At 45.2% G+C, this 26,838-nt stretch overlaps 1 protein-coding gene across 5 annotated transcripts in view; it reads right to left on the bottom strand.

The window, feature by feature from the left end:
* Positions 1-663: 663 nt before the first annotated feature.
* C2CD3 (C2 domain containing 3 centriole elongation regulator) overlaps positions 664-26,838 on the bottom strand; it is a 143,613-nt gene continuing 117,438 nt past the window's right edge. For 4 of the 5 annotated variants that reach the window (XM_043580265.1, XM_043580264.1, XM_043580267.1 and 1 more), the window contains 4 exons: positions 24,795-25,012; positions 20,733-21,651; positions 17,628-17,739; positions 664-1,494 (listed from right to left, as the gene is read on the bottom strand). In XM_043580265.1, coding sequence (XP_043436200.1) covers positions 1,354-1,494; positions 17,628-17,739; positions 20,733-21,651; positions 24,795-25,012 — 1,390 coding nt within the window. In that variant the 3' untranslated portion in view covers positions 664-1,353. Of the gene's footprint in view, positions 1,495-17,627; positions 17,740-20,732; positions 21,652-21,811; positions 21,987-24,794; positions 25,013-26,838 lie in introns of those variants that run through there. The other variant, XM_043580270.1, reaches the window with a different exon arrangement.

The following is a 26,838-nucleotide window of genomic DNA, read 5'->3' as shown; positions in this document are numbered from 1 at the left end:
AAGCCTTCCTTGGTTGCTCTAGCCCACATGGTCTTTCTCCATGAATTCCCCCAATTCAGAGCACTCACTGGCTATACCCTGTGTGCAGAAGCCTTGTGACATCTCTGAAAATGTTTTGTGTGGTGATTCATTCCTAGCTACATAAAGACGCAAATGACTTCAGTGAGTTTCAGTTTCTAAAATGGGAATCATGGTATGTAGGTTATAGAGTTGTTTTGAGGACTAAGTGAAATACACTGTGCTTGGGAGAGCAGGGCCTCCATTTTAGTTCTCTTCCAACCTTTTCTCCCAGTCACCACCCTGCATATCTTTGCCCCTTTCTTATCTTCCCCGCAGGCCCCGTCTACAGTAGCTGCTCAAATGCTTAGAGTCTGACAATCTTAAGCCAGAGCTACCCATCCTAGAGAGGTCAAGGATTCTGAGACCTATTCCAGCAGACCGCTCCACTTTGCTGATAGATTTGAGGCAAAAGGTGTCATCCTAATCTGGACCAATCTGACCTTTGGGGAAGGGAAGTTCAGAAGTCTCATGGTGACTCGGGCCCCCAGTTCCAGGTGAGCTGAAAGGACTATGGTTTTCAAGCTTTCCTCTGGCTGTTAGAGCACAAATGGATTCCTAATACCCCAGTCCAGTGGCCAACCCAGAAGACAGCTGTGTACAAAATACAAATACCAATATGATTTTATTCAAACACAGGTAGGAATAATGACCTTCAGAGCTGGGTAAAAACAATAAGTTAAAAGCATGGTTAGAATTTAAGATAATCAGATTAAAAAGTCTAAAGGAGGTGATTCTCCTCTCCTTTTCTATTGATTAGTTTAACACAGCATAAAATAATTTATAGCTATAAAATATGCTTATTCCTAAGCAAGTCAAATGGAGGTGGCCCTAGGATTTCCTTGGCTATGCATGATGCACACAATCTTCACTCCCTCCTCTACCTTGCTCTCACTTTAAGGCAAAAGTGGCCCATGATATTCAGGCAGAAGGTTGCCTCAGGTCAGCAGCAGGCTACCAAGGACATTGGAAAGAGTTTCTCAGCCAAAAGATGCCTGCTCAGGTCCCTTGGTCAAAAGATGGATGATTCCACTTGGGCACTGGAGTCCGTTTTGTTTCTAGCCTTTGCCTCACTATAGAAGGAAGAAGCTGAAATCCTGGCAGGTGGACACTGGGCTGGTTTGGGACGTTCCTCCAGTCTGTGCTGGATGGGTCTCAAGGCACCCATGGGCGAGGCTGGTGATGGTTTCAGGGGTCTCACAGCCCTGAAGGAAGCAGACCTCGTGCCTCATGCAAGCCGGACAAGGCCGAGGGCAGGTGGACAGGTGGGTCCTTCCCTCGGTCTCTCAGGTTGCATTAGTCTTTCTGGGAGTATTGGGAAGAAAATATCCGTGCGATCCTGCGAGTTTCTTCTTCAGGCAGGTTGGGAGGCAGCGAGTTAGGTCTGGGACGAGCAGGCCTTCCAGACAAGGGTCTGGTGGAGGCCTCACTCTTGTCCTGGAGAGGAAGAAGTCAGCTAGGTTAGCATTGAGGATATGGCACCTCCAAGAAATGACTTTGATTACTGTCATCTTTTGGTCCTTTGGCTAATATTGACATAGAGCTGACTGGTTTACAAAGCCCTTCACGTACTTGATCTTGTTTAACCCTCACCTTTACCCTGTAGGTGGGTACATCATTCGCAGGTCACAGAGAGGAAACTATAGTTCAGGCTAAATAAACTCAAGGTCGCATAGTTTGGAGTAGCAGAGCCAAGATGTGAACCCTAGCTCAGACTCTTTCTGTGCCTCTGGAGGAGTATCCTCCGGGACAGGTTTAAAGCCTCATCCCTTCTCTTGCTGAATGAATCTAGGTAAGTCATTTGTCTTCTGAGTTGTAATTGTTCCACATGTGACCTGGGAATATATTTAACTGCCAGGGGGAAGATGTTGGTGAATAATACACTCTCTGTATGGCCACTGGGAGTTCCTAGAACTGCCAGGTGACTGACATAGGGCATACCCATGGCCCTGCTACCAAACTTTTCCTGCCTTGGGCTGACAGGGTATCACTAATTCCTCTTTAAGGTCTTAATGTACATTTGGGTTATGCCATTGTGGTCTTCTGGATGCCTTTATAACTTACTCTTTTGCTCATTCAACCCCCCCCCCCCTTTATTTTTGGTACCAGGTTCCTGACCTGAAAGAGCTCAAAGCTGTACAGAAAAGTCACCCCAGGTAGCTGGCTGACAGCAAGGTCCCAGGGAGGAGGTGGAAGCCTAGTAGGGGAAGAGAGAGTGCTGAAAGGAGATGGGAGTTGTCACCACAGGCAAACTTGGCTGACTTCACAGCATGTAGCCTGCCCTGGAATTCTAAATGCTAACCTCTAAAGGAGTGTATACAACCTGAGCAAACCCTCAGCACTGACAGCTCACAGGTAGGGTTAACTGAGAACCAAGAACAAAGCAGTGCTAGGGGCTGGGCATGCCCAGTAGAGTGGAGAAGATACAGCTCCCTGTCTTCTAGGCAGACCTAGACTAAAAGGGAAAAAAGGAAACCCACCCTTTGCTCACATTTGTAGTTCTTTCTTCTAAACTATGAGAGGTACCCGTACCCCATAATGCCTCAGGCCATGGTAGGCCAGTCGCCCAGTGCTCCTGCAAGACATGGACTGGGACTGATGCTTGTGACTCCAACTGGGCCAGGTCCAAGACAGGAGCGTGGTTAACTGCTAGACCAGTGAATGGGTGGGACCAAGCCTTGGTGACCAGAGGTTTAAATTGCATGGGGAGGAGACTGCCTCTTGCAGCAAACATCTTATTCACTCATTCTAGAACCAGTGGTTGTTGGCCTACCATGTGCCAGGCCCTTGGTTAAGTCAAATCCTCTCAGGGGCTCAGCAGCACTTTAAGTCTGCATATTCCCCTCTTTACTCCCAAGATGCACGCCTGTTATTTTATGAGCTATTTAGGATTTAGAGGTGACACCAAATCCCATTCCAGTCCCCAGGGCTACACTGCAGATGGATCTTCTGGGTCACCAGCTGTATCTTACTTTCCATTTCTTTCTCTGCTGCAGTGAAAGGGGACTAGGGAGATGTTTGTTCTGTAAGCCAGATGGGAAAACAGGCCTAAGAGCATGGTCCCCTGTCTCTTGTGTCCTCATCTGCCAGGAGAGAAGCATTCTGTTTTGGAGAGGCTCTAATGGGTCTAGTTCTCCATCTCTGGATGGGCCAAGTACCTCAGTTCATGAGATGAACATCAAAAGACCTTTGTTGGTGACTCAGCAAACCTTTCAGGAGCCTAAGATCCATTCAACCTGATCACCTTTTAAGGACAATAGGTACCCCTGGTTCCTGTCCCCACAGGGCTGCTCAGGCTAGAGGAGAGACAGACGCCAATATATCTAACAATCAGAGATGAAGCTTAGAACTTGGGAGCATAGAGAAAGGGGCAATCCATAACAGCCAGGATGGACAGGGGAGGCTTCACACAGAGGTGATATCTGAAATGGGCAGAGTTTCAGCAGAGCTGGGGGGGTGGGGTGAGGTCATTCCACTGGAAGAATAGCACAGCATGAGCACAGGCCTGCACCTGCTGGCTGGGCCAACAACTGCCCTGGAGCTGAATTGTGTGTGGCTGGTTCAGCCAACTACCCAGCACCCACACCTGGACCCAGCAACCTAGGGGGCCCTTATCTGTATGGCCCAGGCCCAGGGACAGGGCTTGGCTCTGTGTACTGGGCAGGGCAGGGGTGTGGAAAGACAGAGAACACACACTCAGCAGCATTTGGCTTTTGTTGACCTCAGTAGGGTCTAAAAAACATCTTGACTAGGAGTAAAGGTTCTTTCATCAGAGCTGTTACCCCAAACACAACTTGGAAGGGACTGGGCAGAGATGAAATTGCTTGAAGTAGGGCTACCTCTACACGTACTAACTGTCCCTCTGAAATACTCCCATGTTCCTGCTGGAGCCCTGCGTGCCCACGTGCCCACAAAAGAACAGGGCCCCAGGCTCAATACAGCTGCCTGCCTTGCTCAACTTTCACCCTCTTGCTGGCTGCCTTCCTCTAGGTTAGGACGAGGACTTTCTTGGGGCTAGAAGAGTAGCAGATTCAGCAGCTGTAGCCAGGAGCAGGGGGGAATATGGGACAAGACACATAGACCAGGGGCCTAGCCCTGTGGGGCAAGTCCAAAATTTGACCACCTAGCCCACTGCAGCGTGACTGGGCTCCATGATCTGAGTTCACCCTCCGCTCCTGCATAGCCTATGATTTGCAGGAGTCTCAGGTTTCCTAGGGAGGCAGGAGGAGTCTGCATGGAAGCAGGATCATCAGACTGAGGGGCTGTAAGGGCCTTAAAGTCTGGACAGTGGGTGTTCTGTATGGGGTAAAGTCCGTGGAAGGGTACTTTCAAGAAGAGGGACCTGAAACAACATGAAGGTGGAATTTGAAAAAAGAAGACGAGAAAGGGTCTTCCAGATAGAGGCTGGCTTAAGCAGAGATATGAAGAAATAACTGCTAGGAAAATAGTGGGGGTGGGTTTGGCTGAGTGCAGGTATGGAGAGAAGACAAACCTAGAGAAAGGGGCTGATGCTTGCTGGGGGAAGTTCTTGAATATCTGGAGAGGAACTGACCTTATTTGTCTTAACCTTCCCAGTGAACAGGGATGTAGGCATGGGGTGGGGGGTGATTACTGTCCTAGGCTGAAGGACAGAACTGGCTTTACTGTGGTCTGGGTGTCAAGCATAGCAGCAGGGCAGGGGCTCCCAGACTGCCCCCATCAAATCCACCCAGTTCTCTCATTAAATTCTCCCACTTTTAAATATGGGGACCTGTTGTTTTCCGGGCATCTGGACACCCAGGCCATGAACATGAATAGGCCTCTGTAGCCTATTATTGCAGTCAGATGTGTTTGTCTCATGGTTATAGGTAGAAACCTGCTGGGATGAAAATAAAGCATCATGTACAGAGTAAAGAGTAACAGTGGCAGGAAAATCTGGGGCTTCCTCAAATCAAGAGGCTAACTCTGTCCTGGGGAGTTGGTTTCTCCTCCTGGCTCTACCACTTCTTAGCCAAGTGGCTTTGGGTAAGTCACTTTCTCTCTGGGCCTTGGCTTCCTCATCTGAAAATGGATCAACATGAGCAGATAATGTAAGAGGAGGTGCTCTGTAACCCAGGAACTTCTCCCAGCCTGTGGGTCCCTCTTTGGCCAGGTCCCTGTGATACAGTGTCTTCTCCAAAAGCTCCTCAGGAAGGGCCAGCCCTCTTCTTTGGTCTGAAATGTGGTCTGATCCAAACTGCTGTGTTCTGGGTTCTCTTCACTCCAGTCCCCCGATGGATGCCCTTGAATAGAGCACCTGCTCCCAGGAAGGTGGTAGGTGCATGTGTCCCCACTCACCCCTGCTTCAGGGTGTTTCTGGGACTTTCTCAGAGAAGAGGCTGTGGGGTGGAGCGGAATGAACACTGGTCTGTGGCCAAAGCCCAACTGTCCACTTGCCTGATGCCAAGACACAGTCTTTCTTGGTCTCAGTATCTTCATTACCAGATGGAGCTAAGAACCGTTTGGCCTTCTTACCTCAGGTCTACTGTGAAGCTGAAATGCAATTCAGATGTGACCAAGGCTCTGGCCGGGGACAACTCTTGCTAAGCTGGAGCTAAAGCTGACACCTGCTACAGAGAGCAAAATGAGGCCTTGCTCTTCTCAGACCTCACTCCGGGTAGAGTAGAAGTAAGGTCCTGTACCTTCCTAAGGCATGCCCAGTGCTAGGCATGGCCTGGCCTAGCTCTCCCCTCTCTATTGCCCCCTGCCCAATGAACCTCTGGGGCTGGCATCTGGGCTGAAGGTTTGTTCTTTTCCAGAGGAGTTCCCTTAAGTGACATAAACACTGATTTAGGAGCTGGAAGCAAAGTTTTTGGAAAAGCTGAAAACTGAAAGTAAACAGCTCCCTGATTCCGGCTGGCTAGGTGGGCTTGCCAACGGATTGCTGCCTCAGAGACAAGTGAGGGCTCAGTACAGCTGCCTGCCTTGCTCAACTTTCACCCCCTTGGCTGGGTGCCTTCCCTTGGAGTGGCTCCCAGGGTCTTCTCTGAAGGCTAGGACTAGGACTTCCTTAGGCTAAAAGAGAGTAGCAGATTCAGCAGCCGCAACTAGGAGCAGGGGGGAAGTGAGGACAGGACAGAGACCAGGGGCCTATCCCTGAGAGGCGAATCCTAAATTTGATCACCCAGCCCAAATGCAGTGTGGCTGGGCTCCACGCTTTGAGCTCCATTCCTCACCACCCCCTGGTCTCTCCCTATTCTTCCTCTGAGAAGCCTTCCCTGACAACAGGCCTATTCCACAGGGACTAGAGCCACACTCTCTCACCCTGGGCCTCAGTCCTCACACCCTCCCCCCCATACAGAATGAAGAGGCCTGACTAAATCAAGACTTCTCAACCCTCTGAAGCCACACCCTGCCAGTGAGAGGGCTCAAAAGTCCAGACTCCTGAGAGGGAAGGGTTAAAGTGACACTCCTGGAAGAGGTCCTGGTGCCTCCCAGACTCTGGCCTCAGAGTAGCTCAGGCAACTTGAGCCCAGCACCCGCCCAAGAGTCCTGTGGGCCCTTTCCCTCACTGTGCTTGCCAAGCTGCATTCTGGGCCAGGGTGGGCACCAGCCAATTCTGGCTGTTTCCCCTGACTTCTGTACACCCTTGGCTAGGGAGCTCATCTCCTCCTGAAAGCTTTGTGTGGCCTTTATCAGAAACCCTTGGACCTTTAGGACTCTTCTTGGCACCCTGCAGAGGGCTAGGGACTCAGTGGCTCCAAGAAATGAGGCAATATGTCAGGGCCTCCTGCCCTAAGAGGGACATCTCAGCCATCAGGCCCAGACCACAGGCTGAGGCGAGAGGACACTGGGCTCAGGAAGTTCTCTTGGGCCCCTGCTGATGTGATCTGATGATTTTGTAGAGGCTGGGTTTCTCAACCAGGATTGTACATCTCCTAGATGCCTCCTGGCTCGAAGAAGGGAAATTCCTTGGGCTTCTGTGAGAAAAGCAGCGGACTTAAAAGGCTTCAGATTCACAGACCAGCGGGGCAGAGACTTCCAAGGCTAGGGATCTGTCACCCTCCGGTGGGAGTGGTGTGTCATCCTGGGCCTCTAACTCAGGGTCTGAACTGAGCACAGTCAACTGCTACAGCCCTGAAAACTGTTCTCCGTATTTCAGGGGTGCTCTGTGGGGCCTAACTTCCCAGCTTCCAGTTCTTGGTCCTAAGCTTTTGATCACACCCTCATCTCTTAGTATTTCATCCTACCGGTTCCCCCCAAAGTGGAACAACGTAAGAGGGAAGACGTTTCAATAATAATGATGATAAAAATAACAACTAATACTCATATAGTTCTCTCTTATGTGCCACGAATAACTGTACTTTACATCTCTTACTCAGTTAATCCTACACAAAACAAATCCTAGGAGGCAAGTCTCTTATGCCCATTTTTTAAAAAAGTGTACTTATTTGAGAGAGAGAGAACACACACGTGAGTGAGTGGAGGGGCAGAGAGAGAGAGAGAGAGAGGGAGAATCTGAAGCAGGCACTGTGCTGTCATGCAGAGCCCGACATGGGCTTGACCGCAAGAATCTCATGAACTGTGAGATTGTGACCTGAGCCAAAACCAAGAGTCGGACACAACCAACTGAACCACCCAGGTGCCCCTTATTCAGATAAAGGAACCAAAGCACAGAAAAGTTAGATAGCTTGCCCCAGGAGGTTCCACAGCTAATAAGTGGCTGAAGTTTAAACTTAGGCTTCCTAGATTCATAGGCCACCCTTCTTGCCACTGTACAAAACTGCCTGGTAGGAGAGAAGAGAGAAATATAGTCACAAATTAAGTCTGTGTTGCCTCTGGAGAGACCATGCCCAAGATTCCTCAGAAACCCAGCAGCCGAGTCAGGGCAAGAAACCAGGTTTGCTGACTCTCAGCTCCCCAGCTGGCCAAGCACTTTGATCCCTAGTGATGTCTAAAATGCTGTGGGATCTGGCTGAATGGAGGTAAGAACGCTAGGGTGGGGGGCAGTAGACAACTCAAGGCTCTCAAGGGTACACTTGTGCCTGGCTTTGCCTCTGACTTCCTGGCTCCTACATTCACTCCTCAGGAACAACACTCCTCAGGAAGAGCACCTGACCCCATGCCTGTGGCTAATCCAAGGGCTCACTGGGGTACCTGGGTGGTTCAGTTGGTTAAGCATTGGACTTTGGCTCAGGTCATGATCTCACAGTTTGTGAGTTCGAACCCCATTACACTGACAGCATGGAGCCTGCGAAGATTCTCTGTTTCCCTCTCTTTCTGCCCCTCCGCAACTCTGTCTCTGAAAAATAAAAAAGCAGTAAAAAAAAAAAATCTGAGGGCTCATTCATGATGTGTGTAGAGCCTGGACTTTAGACAGCAAGACTGAGAACAAGACAGGGCCCATCTCATGGTAAGGAACTGCCATGTAGGCAGGCAGAGACCAAGGCTCAGGTGACAGGTTACTTTTGCTCTTTGCATCTGATTCCTATCCTACCCTATTCTGGTTCAGTCCAATCTTTCGCTACCTCTGACCTCCTCCCTAGCATATACTGCTTGTACCTCCAGGTTGCCAAATCTGTTGATTCTCTGAGAGGTTTCTTTTCTCCAGATCCACAGCTTGTAAAGCCTTTCCTTCATCTCTGCTGAATTCTACTCAAGCCACTCCTGTGGCTGTCTTCCTTTCCCTATATTCATTCTTTTTGTTTTGTTTTATTTAAGTATTACTGTAGGCTAATATCATTTAGAAAGTGAGTGGTTTGGAGGCCACTAGGAACTGTCAGCTCTCTGAAGGCAAAGCCTGTAGTACCAGGTCCTGTTCTTTAAGCATGACAGGCACTTGATGGAGTTGGTGGACTGAGATATAAAGCTGGCTCCCCTGGGGAACTATGAGGTCCTGAGGGAAGGGGCCTTCTGTCTTCTCCTGCACCTAACTCAGGACTATGGCTTTTTAATTTGCCCAAACTACCTTCCTACACTCTGGTCTCCATGTCCTCAGGCCCAATTCTGGCTCTCCTAGTCACCAATAAGAAGTTACTAGAGGGTTCCAAGCAGAGAAGTCACATTATTTATTCACCATCTTAAAAGGTTAACAGATGCTGTATGGGGAATGGGTTGCCAGAGGCAAGAGCAGAAGCAGACAGGCAAGTGAGGAGATTCCTGCAATAATCTAGACAAGAGGTAATGGTGGTTTAGATCAGGGAGGAAATGGCTGGAGTCGTGACAAATACAGTAAAACCTTGGATTGCGAGTAACTTGTTCTGAGAACATTCCACAAGATAAGCAAACCTTTCTAGTAAATTTTAACTTGATAAATGAGCAATGTCTTGCAATACAAGTAGCACATGACGCCGAACATCACATCACAACTGAGCCAATGGTTCTGTGTCTCTCCTCCCTCTCTCGCTGTGGGATTGTGGGTGATCCATGCTCAGATGCTTGGTCTCAGGCCGCAGTGTTTGGCAGAGATCAGTGATTTTTCAGAATGTTGGAAGGTGCCCACAACTGGCACTAGTGTATTTTTTGTCACTTCAAAGCACCCATGGACCGTCCTTTGCTTTTCCATACAAGAGTAACCTTAGGAATGCTTTGCTTCATTCTAGGTCAGGGTGTCTGCAGAGAGAGACCCTTTCCTCTGCTGCCTTATTGCCAGTTACATTAAATACAATATATGACAAGTTTATTAATACTGTACTATAGTCAACATCCATGTGAGCATGTACAGTGGCCCCCATGCAGAAAAAGGCTGGAAAGAAAGGCAGTAAGAAGGAGATTATTATGGTGGAGTTTAAGTAAAGGAAATCATCAAGAAGTATAAACGAGTTACACGAGTGGCCGAAATTGCAAGATTTTATAAGAAGTCTATGTCTGCATCTTGTCTGCAGAGGAGGAGAAAAAGGCGGAGGGATCCCTCACTTCACATGAGATTAGGGAGATGTGTAAAATGTGGAAAACAGTGTAAAATTTTGTAGAAAAGAAAGAACCTGAACAAGGCTGTAGCAGTGTGAGTGATGAATCTGTTTAACGACAATGCAATGTCACACTGCCTCCTCAAAAGGAGACAAAAGCAAGTGTCATTGGATAAGTTCCTGTTGCCCAAAAAGAAAAATATTCCACTGAGCCAATAGATAGCAGTGATTCTGTTAGTGATAGTGAAAGTTGTCCTACACAATAACTCTCCTCTCTTGTCTCCCTCACACCAACCATGAAGTTTTCAACAGTCAGTGCAGGTTAATTTATTTTTCTTTATATTTTGTATTTTCTTTGTATTTTGTATTATGTTACAATACTGAAATCATTTTTATATGAATATTTTTGGGTTGTGGAACAAATCATCTAAGTTTTGATTATGGGGAAATACACTTTGATATACAAGTGCTTTGATTACAAGCTTGTTTTCAGAATGAATTATGCTTGCAAACCAAGGTTTTACTGTAGTTAGATTTGGATATATTTTAAAGACAGAGCTGCCAGAATTTCTTGGTGGACTGCAAACAGAGGCACTGGAGGTGATTCCAAGGGTTGTGGCCTGAAAACTGAACTAGAAGCATAGAGTAGCTGCTTAACTGAGATGGGGAAGGCTGAGGAACAGATCTGAGGAATAAAATCTGAAGTGAGTGTTCATTCGAGTATCTCAGATATCCAAATGGAGCTGCTGAGTAGGCAGTTGGACATATGAGTCTAGAGTTTACAAGAAAAATGCGAGCTAAGATAACCATCAGCAGTTGTCAGCAAACAGAGGGGACTTGAAGCTTTGAGATCAGATGGGGTCATCTAGAAAGCAAATGCAAAGACTGAAGTATAAAGACTATGTCCTGGGTGACTCCTATATTACCAAGTAGGGGAAATAAGGGAGAATGAGTAAAGGTAGCTGAGCAGAAGCAGCCATGAGGGAGGTGGAGAACCAAGAGGAACTGATACCTTAGAAACAAGTGAAGAAAGTGTTTAAAGGAGAGAGATCAATTATGTTACATGCCGCTGAGGTCAAATAAATTGGGCACTCAGATTTGATAAGTGGTTTAAGAATATGGGTTTTTCAATAAATAAAGTTTTTGTGGCAACCTTGAAGAGTCCCTCTCCCTTCCAGTGGCATGAAAGAGTGGATATGACTGAGACTAGTCAGAAAGAGACACGAGGAAGATGACTGAGACTAGATAATGGGATGGTGAGAAGCGAGTAGATACAAAAGGTGGTAGAATTAACAGACCTTGGTAGCAGACTGGCTCTCGGTCAGGTCATGGGGGATAAAGGAGCAAGAGGATGGGAAGATGATATCTATGCTTCTGGCATAAGTAGCCACATGATAGTAGTTGGGTTTACAGAGATAAGGAATGCAGATGGCAGAGTGGGGGAAGCAAAGGAAGGTGACAAGTTCAAGTCTGGGACATAGTGAACTGTCTGAGGTATATCAAGGAAAAGATGGCCAGGATACAGTTGGATCCATGTGCGTCTGTAGCATGGAAAAGAAGTCTAGACTGAAAATAAGGATCTGAGAGTCGTCAAACTGTAAATAATAACTGAAGTATTTGGGAGTGGTTGAGATTTTCCCAAAGAAACATCTACAAGAGCAAAGGACATAAACCTGGGGAAAACAGGATGTAAAATACTGCTGTCTCATCTTCTACCTCCTTCCTCCCCTTTAAGGAAGTTGATAAAACTAGTTTGCCCACAAGCAGTTAAGCAAACAGAATCAGAAGTGACTTTACAGTAAAAAACAAAAAACAAAACAACAAAAAAAGTAACTTTACATAAATACCAAGAAGCTGTCCCAGTGAAGAGGTACTTTATCCGGAGAGGTAAGAGAAAGCAGAGGCAGCAGAACCTGATTCACAAGTAATATGAAACTGCCACTGGTTGACTGTGTAGCAGTCCTCCCATCTTCCTCCCCTCCTGGAAGAGGTGACAACCGGAGATGAAGCAGTCATGACTAGGAGAGCCAAGGGCTGGCCTCTATACCCTCTCTGTGTGGCACTTGGCATTCTACAACTTCCCTGTTAGGCCTGATAATCCCATCTGACAAATGAGGAAACAGACTCAGAAAGATCAGAAGACTTGACTGACTAATGTCACACAGAGACCTAGATCGACTATACTGTTGGGGAAGGAGCAGGAAAAAAACCTGTTTCACGGATGCTGGAAGTGGAGACTGTCTGGGAGGTTCCTGGGCTCTGGGGCACCATTTCAACTTGGAGTGAAGGATTAGGCCTTCCCTTAGATGGTGAGGCCAGAGCAGCTGAGCCAGCACTTACAAGCTCTTTCCTTTTGCAGGGATGAGTTGTGTGCCTGGCCCTACAGCAGGTTAGCTATAGCACAGCAGTCCTAGGACACTCCTTAGGAAGAGCCCAGCAGCCTCTCAAAATGCTTCTCTTCAATCTTCAGGGCCAAGGCCAGCCTTAGGAGGAGGCAGAATAGATGAAATTCCCAAAGGAGGGTACAGGACAAGGCTCCTGCCCTCCCTTCCCCGACTCTCACTTTGCTGACAGGGCCTGAGACATTACAGAGAACAGAAGATAAGAAAATAGAAGCTTTCATCAAATGGGAAACCTTACCGCCAAATTTCTAATCCTACTTGCTTTAGCACCCATCTTCTCGACCTTCTCCATCTTCCTCCATGCTACAGGGTGGGTTTTCTTTTTCCTCTCAAAAGGCTACCTCCACATGTGCTCTGGATCCCATGCCCCCTCTGACTCAGGGACCATCTTTTCTATTTTCTCTCCCTCTCCTGCACCTTCTCCTTCTCCTTTTCTCTATTGGATCATTGCATTAGCATAAAGAAAGCTGTAGCCATTCCCATATGAAATAAAACAAAACCTTGTATCTTTATCGCCTATGCTATTCCAGCCACTATTCTATTTCCCCGCTCCACATTCACAGGCAGATTTATGGCAGGAGCTTGTGTCTCCATTTTTCACCATTCAATCACTCTTAAAATTTTAGTTACATACAAATTTGTGATTTCACTGTGTAACATAACAAACTATGTAACATATGTAAATTATAAAGCAGAATAAAAATGAACATCTGTGAACCCACAACCCAACCCAACTGTGAAAATAAAGGAAACCTCACTTAAAATGGAGTCACTTGTAAGAAGCAGACCTAGCATTCCTCAACAGTAATTTTACTTTACATACCCCAGCAGGAAAAAGGAAGAATTCTCCTGGCCCAGCAACAACTCAGCCAAGGAGAACTCAGCTGAAAAGCCCCTCCCAGCTTCCTCCTCTCTCTTTATAAAAGCAAGCCCCTCTCTGTTTTGCACATGTGCCAATGGTTTACCATAGTTTGCTTGTTCCCAAAGTGCAAGACCTCTACTATTCCAGAATAAACTCATTCAGCCAGCAAAATAACTGGCTCTTTTGTTTTTGAAGATCAACAGAACCAAACCTAAGTACTAAAACATTGCTAATACTGCTAAATAGACCTATGTGTTCTTTCTCCCCTATCCTCCACAACTATGAACGCTGTAGTCAAACTGTTGAAAAACAGAGAAAACCCTAAAAACAGAGAATAAAGGTCACATTACATTTGGGGCAGTGACAATAAGAATGATGGTTGTTTCTCATCAGAAACAATGTAAGTCAGAGTATGGAATGATTGCTCTAAAATGCTAAAACAAACAATTCAAGTTGGAATTCTATATCCAGTGGAAGAAATATCCTTAAAAAGTGAAGGCAAAATAAAGATATTTTCAGACAATTGAAGCTGTTACCAGTAGGTCTGCAATACATGAAATTCTTTTTTTTTTTTTTAAATGTTTGTTTATTTATTTTGAGAGAGAGAGAGTGAGTATGCACATGTGAGCAGGGGAGCGGGGCTGAGCTAGGAGAGACAGAGAATCCCAAGCAGGCTCTGCACTGCCAGTGCAGAGCTCCACATGGGGCTCCATCCCACAAGCTGTGAAATCATGACCTGAGCCTACATTAAGATTCGTACGCTTAACCGAATGAGCCACCCAGGCGCCCCTGCAATACATGAAATTCTAAAGGAAATTCTTCATGCTGAAGGGAAATGGAGCGAAAAAATCAGGATGTGAAGAAGGAATGAAGAACACCAGAAATAGTATGTGGGTAAATATAAAAGTATATTTCTTGTCTTAAATTCTTCAAAGTGAGGCCACTTTTAAGGCCTTCAGAGACTGTAAGCTGAGAAGATTATGGTGCCGCTGCCCAAATAAAATTCACAATTAGATCTAAAACAAATATAATGAAGTGAATCAAAGTTCTGATTTATCCCATGGTAACTATTTCAATGCTTTAAAAAAATACATGTAATCCTTACTTTTTTTTTTTTTTTCTCTTAGCTTTTGGTGCCTCTACTTGCTAGTGCCTTAAATACATACTTGATTTGATTCCTAGGTTACCAAGCACTGGGTAGCAACCAAGAGCACCAGATTCAGAAAATATGCTGCTCTGAATGCATCAAATAGTGAGAGAGGGTCATTGTTAGTGAGGACCACCAACCTCCTGAGGTTTCTTGGGCCTGGGACTTTCAATATGACAGTTTTGGGTGAACTGTGATGACTGGTTACCCTAACTAGGACCCAGAATGAGGTCCTGAGGAGAGAGGTGGCCCTGAGAACAGCACACAAACAATGGAGTTTTGCTGTGAGCAAGAAAGAAAAACGGCTGAAAAATATATGAGGCTTGTTATCTTCTCAGAACTAGACATGTCCTTTAATTGAAGTGAAAATTCGTATTTCTCCCTCTCCCACACTTTTATCTTATAATAGATCAAAGACAGTAAATTCCTGGGAGTTGGCACATCATGAAGGCAGAAATATGAAAGAAGGAACGGCAGGTCTGTGTGGCAGGTGAGAGATGACAGCTCAAAGTGGCTCACAGACTCCCTTCCTGGGGGGTGTGACTCACTGACATTTCACCCACTTGGCTGGGAGAGGAAGAGGGAAAGGGAACCAACAGTGTCTACTTTTTTCCTCTAGGGTAGTTCTTGCCATCATTCTATTAGGTAAGACTCATTAGCCTGATGTTATGTATAAGGAAACAGAGACTCAAAGGTCAAGTCTCTTGCTCAAGATCCCTTAATTAACTTAGTAGCAGATTCAGTATTTCACTTCATGGGTGCCTTGCTCAAAAGCTTGTGCTTGGTACCTGGATCAAGGTCTGTGACTCTAGCATAACTCCTGATGGGTACATATGGGATATACAAGAGGAAGGAGAGGAGCTGGTGACCACAAACCAGAGTAGGAATAAAGGCCACAAAGATGCAGAGCTCCTGGGTCGGGACTGGTTATCTCTCCTCTCCTTTGGGAAGGATTTACAAACCTGATAAAAACTAAGATGTATGAGAATTTAGGTTGATCCATGTGCCAAATAAATGAGATGTCCTCAAAATGGTGCTGGGGAAGTTGAGGGAGAAGGAAAACTAGTCAAGGGATCAGACACCTGATGGCTTTTCTTTAGGACTATCCCCCAGGCTCTCAAGATGTTTCTGGACTGACCCAATTGGTCATCAAAGTAGGCTCTGGAAGAGCATAAAAAATGTTTAAGTGTTAAGTACAAAATGAAACCCATATAAAGGCAAATCGGTTAGAAAAATATACCTTAAGTCAAGGGTCATGATTTTAAAGTGGTGTGATGGAAAGCGTAGAGTTTTAAATCATATGTTTTAAGTCACTTATTGTTTGGGAGACCCTGGGCAAGTGACTTAACTGTTATGGGTCTCAGTTTCTATATAAAATAGAAATAATATCTTGTGGTCTGTATAGAAAATTCTGAGCTTCAATTTTCCTTTTTTTAAATGGGGATAACAATATCCCATCTTACTGGGTTGTTGGGAGAATTAAATGAGCTTATACATGAAAGCACTTAGCATTATGTCTGTTGCATAATAAGCATTAAATATGAGTCAGCTATTATAATTAATAGGCTAATATATTTTGTTCATAGTATGTATTATTCTCTGAAATTATCTTTTTTTTTTTTGTTTTTTTAAGTTCCATGAGGCAAGAGCTTTATGCCTGGTTCACCCCTAGAATTTAGAATAAGTGCCTGGTACACAGGCACTATTTTGGCTCTTTTCTCCAATACATCACTGCAGTTACTCTTGACCATCATGCTACCAAATCTGAAAGACAACCCAGCCTCTATTCAGCACCCTGGGTGAATTCTTTAAAATTTAAATCAGATCTCACTCCCCTGCTTAACACACTTCAAAGGATATCTTAGCATTTAGAATAAATCTAAACTCTTTGTCGTGGCTACATGTCCTGTGTGCTCTGGGCCCTCTGGCCTCATTATGTCAGTTTCTATGTTCCAGTGCCACTGGCTCTGTGTCAGTTCCTAGACCATGCCAAGCTCTTTCAGCCTCAGGGACTTTGCATTTGCTGTTCTCTCCACCTAGAATACTCCTCTCCAAGTTTCTTACATGGCTGGCTCCTTTTTTTTTTTTTTAATCTTCATTTATTTTTGAGAGACAGGCAGAGTGCGAGCCGGGGGAGGGGCAGAGAGAGAGGGAGACACAGAAGCAAGCTCCAGGCTCTGGGCTGTCAGCGCCTGTGGGGCTTGAACTTACGAACTGTGAGATCATGACCTGAGCTGAAGTTAGATGCTTAACTGACTGAGCCACCCAGGCACCCCTGGCTCCTTCTAAGTATAGTAGTTAGCAACACAGATTTTGAAACCAGAGTGCTTAGGTTCCCATTTTTGCTCTATCACTTAACACCTGTATGAGCCAAGATACTTAATCTCTAGATTGTGCCTCAGATTCTTCATCTTTAAAAACAGAGATAAAATATGTACCTCATTAGGTTGCTGAATGTAAAGAGTTAATATAAGGTGCTTTGAACAGTGTCTAGCAAGCACCACCATGACCACCATCTTTCAGCTTAAATACTGCCTCCTCACAGACCCTGTTCTTTATCAGAACACCTAGTACTCATCACAATCTGTCAATATTTTTTTTGTTGTTGTTTACTGTTTGTACTCCACAAGCAGGGAATTTGTCTTACTTAACTACTATATGCTCAGAACCTAGCACAATGCCTGATACAGGTACTCAGTAAGTATATGCTGAATGATTACAAAAGTAGTTATAGTATTATTAATATTTTCTTGCCACGTGTAAGAAAGGTCCAGAGCTGTGCCAAGGCAGCAAAGAGGAGAGCTGGGATCTGTACCTGGGTTCCAACCACCCAGCTCGGATGAATGATGGTTACAAGGTGTTCTGTAAACAACAACAGGTATATTTCTGATATTCTCTTCTTCCAGATGTTAACTCATCTGTCACAGTTTGCTGACGTTGCATCTCCTGCTTGAAGCTTCCTCTGCTCAAGCCCACCTTTGGCTTAGTGGAGCTCCCACAGCACTCAGTATTCATTTCTTGGCTGAGTCTTATTTTTAATGTTTCTGCACTGTTTCTTCCACATATCATCTTAACTGATGATGCCCTGCTCTTAACTCATTTGCACTTCCTCACTGTTCCTGAGCACCTCGTGCACCTCTGGGCCCTCAGAATGTGCTCAGCACAAGTTTGGAGAGTGACCACTGCTGCCGCCTTTTCAGGAATCTGGCCTGGGGCAGCTTTGCATTGTGCCCATGCTTTCATGGAAGAGATGAGGACTCTAGGAGAGGGGGGTCAGCCAGCTGTTCTCTTACCTGATCTGTTGTGGCTGGCGGTGGCAAAGCTGTAGAGAGTGAAAGGATCCGCAGGGAGGCCTCCAACTGCTGAGGAGGCAAAAAGAAGTTGGGCACCACAATGGGTTCCGGGCTATAATGGTAGTTAAGGGGCACAGATACATTGAAATCTGCCCCCCTTGCCAGACTGGCATCTCCACTGGCCTTAGTCATCCCTACTTGTCCAACTTATTCTTGTACAGTAGTGCCTTCTGTCTGGAAGGCCCTGCCCACCCCTAACAAGTCGCAGTCTATACTTTCTGCAAGGGTCAGTTAAAATCCTTCCTCTCCTAATGTTAGACCTCAGTGATCCCTCCTTCCCCTCATTATTTCCCTAGAGCCCTGCATGAGGCTGGTACGCAGCAGCGTTTAAATGATACTTGCTGAGGTCCTGCTGGCCACAACTGACCCGTTAGAAGCCAGTCAGACAGGGTTGGGTTGGAAGGTGGCCCCAAGGACAGTGTCTTAGGCTGGAGGAAGATGCCTGACACTGAAGGAGGCTGGTCCTCCCAGTTGTCCTCTGCCAACATCCAGGAATGAGGGCTCTACATGAGGGGCTGTCTGTGGATATAGCTGGTTCACCCAGTCTGCATCTGAGCCCTAGAAGTCAAGTACCACATCTTATACTTTTCCTGGTACTAGATGTACCCAGTACTGTGCTGAGAACATGGTGTTTCCAAAAATATTTGTTCAAAGCACTGATTCAGTTTGGGAGGGGACTACTTTGATGTTCCAATTTTTTGTTTCTGTTCAATAAGCTAAATATGGTTCTGGTTCAAATTGTTTTATCATGGTTCTTCCATGCTAGAATTTAAGCTCCAAGAGGGCAGAGATTATTCGTCTCTTTTTCAGTCATGTTCCTGTCACCTAGCACAGTACCTGGGACATAGTAAGTTTTTAATAAGTATCTACTGAATGAAGCGTATCCTCAAGGCTCCATTTTGTGTGGGTGGTTCTCCTTTTCCATGCTCTGCCTGCTCCCCTTATCTATTTCCGGAGACACCTACCTTTATAGCTGGCCTCCTCTTGGATGTCTTGTAGGCATATGTCCAAAACGGAAATCTGTACCTTCCTCCAAAACTATCTGTCTTTATGTGCTAGTCCCTATCCAGTCAATGACATCACTTACCTAGCAACTTGTAACAGAACTCTCTAAGTCTACTTTGTATTTGTTTTTCTCTTCCTTGCGCCTAATTCTGTCCCATCTATGATGTAGATTAGATTAGCCAGGCATAAAAGGCTCTTTAAGATGTAGCCCTGCCTCACTGCTCACCATCTCATGTACCCCTGGACTCTGAGCAGAGTGAACTGCTCCCCACAGGTTAGGCTCTTTCACCTGGCTATGCCTCTGCATACACAGTTCACTATAACTAGAATTTTCTCGTTTGTTTACAGGATGTCTATTCATCTTTGAGGTCCAGCTCCACTGTCTCTCTTCCCGGGATACATCCAGTGTTGTGGCAGCTTCCTCCTCTTGCTCCCTAGCATTTTGTCCAGGTTTCATCACAACACCTAGAACAATAAATTCTATCACTGCCTGTCTCCTGCCTCATGATAGGAACTTCTTAAGGTAAAGTCTACTTCAAATCTGTCTTCAGGAGAGCACCAAGCCTGGCAATACCCATTTTTTGAAAGGATGAATACTTGGGAAGGTCTGAATTAGAGCACTACCCTTAGGACCTGGTCACATGTGACTGCTCCAGCACAAACCATGTATTCTGAGCACAACTAAATTGACTGTAAAGGCAGCATCATCAGAACCCAGGCTGAGTGAGGCTAGGAAGGAACTCCACTGGAGGTTGTCTGCTTTCAGTGCTCACCCTCCAGCCATTTCATAGTTTCAGCCTTTCTGACTCCCTACCCTCTACCTTTTAGTTTCTCTCTGCTCTGCAATAAGAATCACATCATACAGTATGTACAAATGTTTCACACTCATTTGATTTTCTCAGGAATCTTGTGAAATTAGGATAGTTCAATTCAATCTACATTTACTGATCCCTTCTCTGTGCAATGTCTGGTGCTGGGGACACAGAAAAAGACAAGGTCCCTGACCTACCTAGAGAGTGTACAGTCTGGTGGGTAAGGGATTACTGCCCCCATCTTATAGGTGAAGAAACTAAGGCTCAGAAAGGTTAAATTGTATGCCTGAAGTCACACAAATAAGAAAATGGGTCTAGAAGGGTCAAAAACAGGCTCCCTGGCTTCGGGTAGAGAAAGATCTCTTCAGTAAAGCAGCCTCCTTCACTGGTAGCTGTGCAGTAACCCTTGCTTGCCGTTGGGATGCCAGGTGAACTGATCTGCTCAGCAGGGCAGGCAACAGATATGAGGGCTGTCGATGGGTCTAGGTAGTTTTTCCCATTACAGGGCCATCTGTGTTTCAAAGGAGGAAGAGGGGGAATGGCAGGTGCCCCTTCTCTCCATTGACACTATCCTTCTGGGGGGTAGGGGGAGTCGGGCAAGTCCATTTCAACTGTGCCCACTTCCTCTCTCCTTGTCTTACTCCTTGTATTACTCCTTGTTATTACTTGCCTTTTTCTGAAAAAATGAAGTATTAGGCAAGTCACTATAACTTTGGGCCTCAGTTTCCCTAAATGCAAAATAGAAATGATGATACCTTCAGGACTTACAATGATGGAATGAAAAGGTATGTAAAGTGCCTGGCACATAGTAAATACTCAATTACTGCTAGTACTCTCCCTTTCCCTCTCTCTGCACCCTCCATTTCTATTTCAACTGAGATTAATGGTCTCATTCCTTACATCCAGAGCCCTGCCTTCAAGTGTAAAATACCTAATAGATTAATTCAATAAATCAGGCTGGGCCAGGCCAATGAATGTGCTACTAACACTTAAACCTAATTCAAAACATTATGCTTCAGAGGGCAGGGGTTAAAGGTAGCATCATAGCACCTTATTAGGACCGGCAAGTCTTGTGAAGGAAGGAGCTTCCTATATCTCCCAGTGCATTCCATGAGGGAGGCCACTGCTCATGCTCACACTCACGCACACACTAGGTTGGCCTAAGTGCTAGCATCCAAAATGCTAGAAATGGCGTAAGGGGCTACTTGTGGGAAATACCAAAGGATACAGGAGACTCTGCCTTGTGGACACCTCTGATCCAGATGTTGCCTGCTTCTGATGGATGTCAGGGCAGTTGATGGGTAGGCCCTGATGGCTTTCCTTTCTGCTCTGGGAGGCTAGGCTGAGAGGGAATTTCTCAAAGCTATCAGCAGAGTCACTTAGCTCCGTGGAGGCAGCTTCATTCTCAGTCTGGGCTTCTGGCTTGGGCTCCTGGTCCTGATCTGCTCTTGGTGAGCTCAGTCCCATGGAGGTTTTGCTCTGTTGGGCTCCTGAGAGTATTACTGGTGAGATGAGCTGCGGGTCTGTTAAGGCAGGCTCTCCATCCCTTGCCTGAGAGGCTTCACCCTCACAAGCAACAAGACTTTGCCTAGGAGAATCCTGCCTAAGCAGGTGGGGGTTGACAGCTCTTCCTGGGCTGGACAGAGGGCTACTTTTACCCTTGAGCTCCTCTCTGGGGAAAGGCTTTGAAGGACAAGAGGGGCCTTCCCTATGCACCTCATCAGGCTGAAGGCTGATGATCTCACTTGTGTCTGACATGAAGCTGGACCAAGGGCTAGTTTTGTCTGTCACAGTGGTGATGTCATTAAGGGTCCTGGGCTCAATGATGTCTTCTTCATAGTCCTCATCGCTGTAGACTGGGTCTGCCTCAGTTTCCTCACTGCTCTGCATCCTTGTATCGGGTACTGTGTGACCCAGGGACTCGTGGAGCAGTCCTCTTCTGCTTGAAGTCTCTTCAAGAGTAGGGGGAGTTAGGCAGTTTCTGCCCTCATCCATCACTTGTGCCACTGACATACTGGGAGCTGTTTTTCGTTCCTGCATGGCCCCTGTGTCCTGAGCATCTGGTAGGGTGGGGACTTCTCCGCTTCTACTCCTGGCTTGGTGAGAACTCAAAGATGCTTGAGAATTCCTGGTGATGGTCTGCAGATCTGAACAGCAACAGATATCACTCTTACTACAAGGTAGGGCCACAGACCACTCAACTTTCCCAAGCTAGGCTCTAGCTTCAGATGTATTCTTGCAATCAGACTTTGAAAAATCTTAAAGATTGTTAATCCACCCAAGTCAGTGAAACTATATTCAAGGCAGTACACTTTCTAGCACTTTATTCTAACATCAGAGGACCAAAATCTAATCTGCTATATTATAGTTGTGGTTACATCTGTGGAAATGCTTTCAGAGACTATCTGCTCATGCTCAGGAATTCTTGGGAGCTAGGAGTCCTGGTAGGCATGTTCATGCTTCCATTTACTTCAGTAATTACCTATATTAAAAACCAAAATGAGAATCTACTTATTTACCTATTTGATGACAGTTATTAAAACTATATATTTTACTTGGAAAATAAAAGCAATTAATCTATCACCCAATTGGTAAAGTAGGGGAGGTTTATTACAGAGAAAATGGAGGGAGGATGGCATTATGGAAAGATCAGAGGTTTTTGGAGCTAGTCAGTCTTGGGTTCAAATCTCTACTGTCACTTATTGTGGTCATGAGCAAACTATCCTCTCTCAACCTGTTTATCTTTAAAATGTTATTAACACCATCCTTTGCACAGGGTTATAGTAAAGAATACATCAGATAAATGAGCACACACTTTGTGGCACATATATAAACAACAAGTGGAAACTACCAGTCATTTCAAATTGTTTTTGTGATTAAATGGGAGGGAATAAGTTAATAAATAGAACTACTAAATGGTTTGTTTACATTATTATTTAAGAAGAGAATGTTAGGAATTGGGAGGCAGATTTGACTCTCGGGGTGTGGAGTCACATCTCCCTCATAGCACCTGATGGGAGTGCTCAGCCTATAGGAGGTGCTGGCTAAATTTAATACATTATCATTTTTCATGTCTTAAAGGGAGTGAGTAGATGTATGAAAATGGAACATCTCTACCTGCAAACAGGAACAGGAACCAGGAAGGTTAGTCAATCCTGATCCCTTGGCCTGAACTATCCTTTCTGTCTTGGAGGTGTCTTTCTGCTTTTTACATACCAGTCCATCCTTCAAGGCCCTGCTCTACTGCATCTCCTCTGGGAAGCCTTCCTAGGTGCACCAGCTGGATGGGATGGCTATACAGCTTTGTTCTATAAGGAAGCATTTAAGATGCTATTGTGTATGTTTTCCCCATCAGATTGTGAGCTTCTTAAAGGCAGAGACCACATATCTGATTCATGTTGCATTTTTAGAGTCCAGCAAAGGACCTGGCACACAGATGTGGCATAAATGAGACCCCCTCCTCCCCATCAGTAACTCACTCTCAAGATTCACTGGTACCTACTTGTGTAATGACTTCTTCCAAAGTGTACTAAGACACGATGGAGGCTGGGGAAGTTTATTTTTTTAAATTGTTTTCTTCGAGGGGTGCCTGGGTTGGCTGAGTCAGTTGAGCGTCCGATTTCGGCTCAGGACATGATCTCGCAGTTCACAAGTTCAAGCCCTGCATTGGGCTCTGTGCTGACAGCTCAGAGCCTGAAGCCTGCTTTGGATTCTGTGTCTCCCTCTCTCTCTCTGCCCTTCCCCCACTCATGCTCTGTCTCTCTCTCTCTCTCTCTCTCTCTCTCACAAATTTTAAAAAACATAAAAAAATTTTTTTTAAATTGTTTTCTTCGATCTAGTCCTCTCTCCCTTTCAAAATTCATCCTCTCCTTATAAAAGTCAGTTCTCATTCTGTCATCACCTTGCTTAGAACTCCCCATTTTCTTCCAGGATAAAGATTAAACTCCCAAACTTGGCTTCAAGGTCCTCCAGCTTCAATCCTCATTTCTCTTCTCTCTCCTCTTTTAATATACCCATTTAAAGGGGTTCTCTGTATGCTCTCACTTCTACCCCAAACAAGCCTCCATTCTGCTCTTATCCTTTCTTTCTGGGGGACAGTTTCTTCAGTTGACTATAGAATGTACACTTGATGAAAGCAAAGATAATGCTTGTCTTGTCCATCTTCCTGGAACCAGTAACATAGTGGTACCTGGCAGAGTTTGTGCTCAATAAATAGATGACTGAATATTTCCAAGCAAATGGAAGCCAAATATAGCATGTACTTTGGAAACCCTGGCTACTGACAGGTTAGCCATCTAGGAAAGAGGGTAGGAAGAAGGTTTGTACTTCATATCAGTCATGAGTGGCTTCTTTCCACTTTAAACAGAGAAAATTAAACTTATTCATCCCGGTGTACAATATACATATTTTACTTCAGCAAAAATGACACCAAATGATGGCTAAAGGTACTGATCTAACTGATTTCTCACAATTCCCCAAACTGTGCCTGATATATAAGTTCCCAGGCCTTAACCCAGCATTCTAATTCAATAGAATGGAAGAAGACCCAGGAATTTGTATTTCAGAATAAGTACCCCAGGTGATTCTTATGCTTAGGCACCTTTGAGAAATACTTACTCTATAGTAGTCTCTGTCTGGGCTGCACAGTAGAATTACCTGGGCAGTTATGAAAAACACTGATGCCTGGGTCTGCACCCTCAAAGATCCTGTTGTAACTGACCTATGGTGCAGCCTGGGCATCTGGATCTTGAAAAGCTCCCTCAAGAATTCTAATATGCAGCCAGAGTGAGGACCACCGCTTTAAGGGGTGTTTCAAAGGGTTGACTATGGACCACCAATATCTAGAATCATCTGAGGTACCTGCTAAAAATGCAGGCTTCTGGCCTCTGAGAACTAGAATTTTAAATATGTCTATAGTTGATTTTTTCCTGAAAGTAGAGTGGCACAAGTTCAAGAACTGCTACTAAAGAGCTCACCTAATCCACTCTCATCTTGTTTTGGCTAGGGAATCCTCAAGAAGGGAAAAGGTATGCTGAGTCAAATCGTAAGTCTGGGCAAAAACCTACCAAGAACCTGACCTGGGTCTCCGGCCTCTCAGTCCAATGTGCTTTCCACTTCACAATTTCCTGTGCCATGCTTTTAAATCTCTCCTTTCAAAAGGAAGACAGTAAATAAATAATATAGTAAAAGCTGTTGGTCTCTCATTTGTCATAGGGGCTTGCCTGAGGGATGTTTTTTGAATAGCACCCAGTGACCATAACTCCTCAACAAGAGGTGCCCTGAGCCATACCTGTGATTAAGGAGCTGACTTGCAACACCAGGTTATTGGATTTCTCCAGAAGGCACTCGCTGTCAGGGTCTAGGCTGCTAGCTCCGAGCCCAGGATGGTCCCTATGAGTCTCCTGGGACTGCATGACGGCAGGAGGCTGAGGACTGAGGGGAAGTAAAGGCTTGGTGAGCTTCTGACTGAAGTACCGTTGGATCTGGTCTAGCTCACTCAGATTCCTCCTGTAAAAAAAAAAAGAAAGGGAGAACAGGACAAAAGGGTCATTCACTGGGATTACAAGCATCTTTTATGTTCCTCTCAGACTATGATCTGGCTACTGGGGGCAACTTTCCACTCCTTATGTCTAGCTAATGAGATTCCTCTTCTATGTCCAGGAAAAATCTCCCCTCCTGTAGGGAACCATTCTTGACTACCATTCCTATCTAGTCTTCACATCCTCTTACTCTGACAGACTAAGGCCTTACTCTGGACTAACACTGACCTTTGCTACCTCACAGTCATTCTTCACTTGATCTAAGCCAAAAGGCCGAGAAGTGATTACCTCACAATCATTCTTGATCTTTCAAGTAAGTGATTTCTTGAAGCAAGCCTTCTCTGAGCCTCTAAATTGGTTTAAGAGGTCTTCCTTTATGCCTCACAGTTCTGTACTCTTCAATCACATCATTTGTTTCACATCTCTTTCCTCTGATGTACTGTGAGCTCTGTGCTGATTCCTTTATATCTATTGTACCCAGCATAGTGCTTGTCACAAAATAAATGCTGAATGGATAATGAATAAATGACTTAAAAAAAAAATCTGTTCAAAAACTTTGAATGAGGCCACATTCATTCTTACCATTCTCCAGAACTCAGGACTCCAAATCTTGTGCTTTCTCCATAATAGATGGGCCCTGTCCCAACTAGGTTCATTTCTGCCTCATACCTCTGAATGCTGGAGCCTGAGTTCAAGCTACTCCCCTTGCTCTGTCCCTATACTATTTTAACTTTTTTTTTTTTTTTTTTTTTTTGAGAGAGCACAAGCAGGGGAGAGAAGGAGAATTTTTTTTTTTTTAAATGTTTACTTATTTTTGAGAGAGAGAGAGAGAGAGATGAGAGAGAGACAGAGCATGAACGGGGGAGGGGCAGAGAGAGAGGGAGACATAGAATCCGAAGAAGGCTCTCTAGGCTCCGAGCTGTCAGCACAGAGCCCGACATGGGGCTCGAACTCAGAGACTGCGAGATCATGGCCTGAGCCGAAGTCTGACACTTAACCGACTCAGCCACCCAGGTGCCTTGAGAGAAGGAGAATCTTAAGCAGGCTCCACACTCAGCATGGAGCCTGACGTGGCGCTCTATCTCATGACCCTGGGATCATGACCTGAGCTGAAATTAAGAGTCAGATGCTCAACCAACTAAGCCACCGAGGTGCCCCCCACCTGAGTTTTCTTATCATGTATTAGTTTCCCAAACTAGGCCATGAGCATTTGGTAACAGAAGATAATATCTCAACCTTCTTTATTTCTCTGGTACACTCAATGTGCCTGGTATAATTGGCACTACATAGACACTAAATACCTGTGAAGTAAATTGAAAGTCGTTTTATGCTTTTGTTAGGAGCAGTCTGCTGTGTTCTACCATCAAATCCAAATTAAATGAGAGAATACAAAGCTGATCCTTAATCTGTCATTAGAAGCCATGACTCTCTCAAATCACAGTGGATTTACAGACTTCAAGCTGTATTACAAAGCTGTAATCATCAAGACAGTATGGTCCTGGCACAAGAAAAGACACTCAGATCAATGGAACAAAATAGAGAACCCAGAAATGGACCCACAAATATATGGTCAACTAATCTTTGACAAAGCAGGAAAGAATATTCAATAGAATAAAGACAGTCTTTTCAGCAAGTGGTGCTAAGAAAACTGGACAGCGACATGCAGAAAAATGAACCTGGATCACTTTCTCACACCATACACAAAAATAAACTCAAAATGGATGAAAGACCTAAATGTAAGACAGGAAGCCATCAAAATCCTTGAGGAGAAAGCAGGCAAAACCTCTCTGACCT

Source organism: Prionailurus bengalensis, chromosome D1 (assembly GCF_016509475.1).
Source record: "Prionailurus bengalensis isolate Pbe53 chromosome D1, Fcat_Pben_1.1_paternal_pri, whole genome shotgun sequence".
In the NCBI taxonomy this organism is placed as follows: domain Eukaryota; kingdom Metazoa; phylum Chordata; class Mammalia; order Carnivora; family Felidae; genus Prionailurus; species Prionailurus bengalensis.
This window is presented reverse-complemented; position numbering and strand designations above follow the sequence as displayed.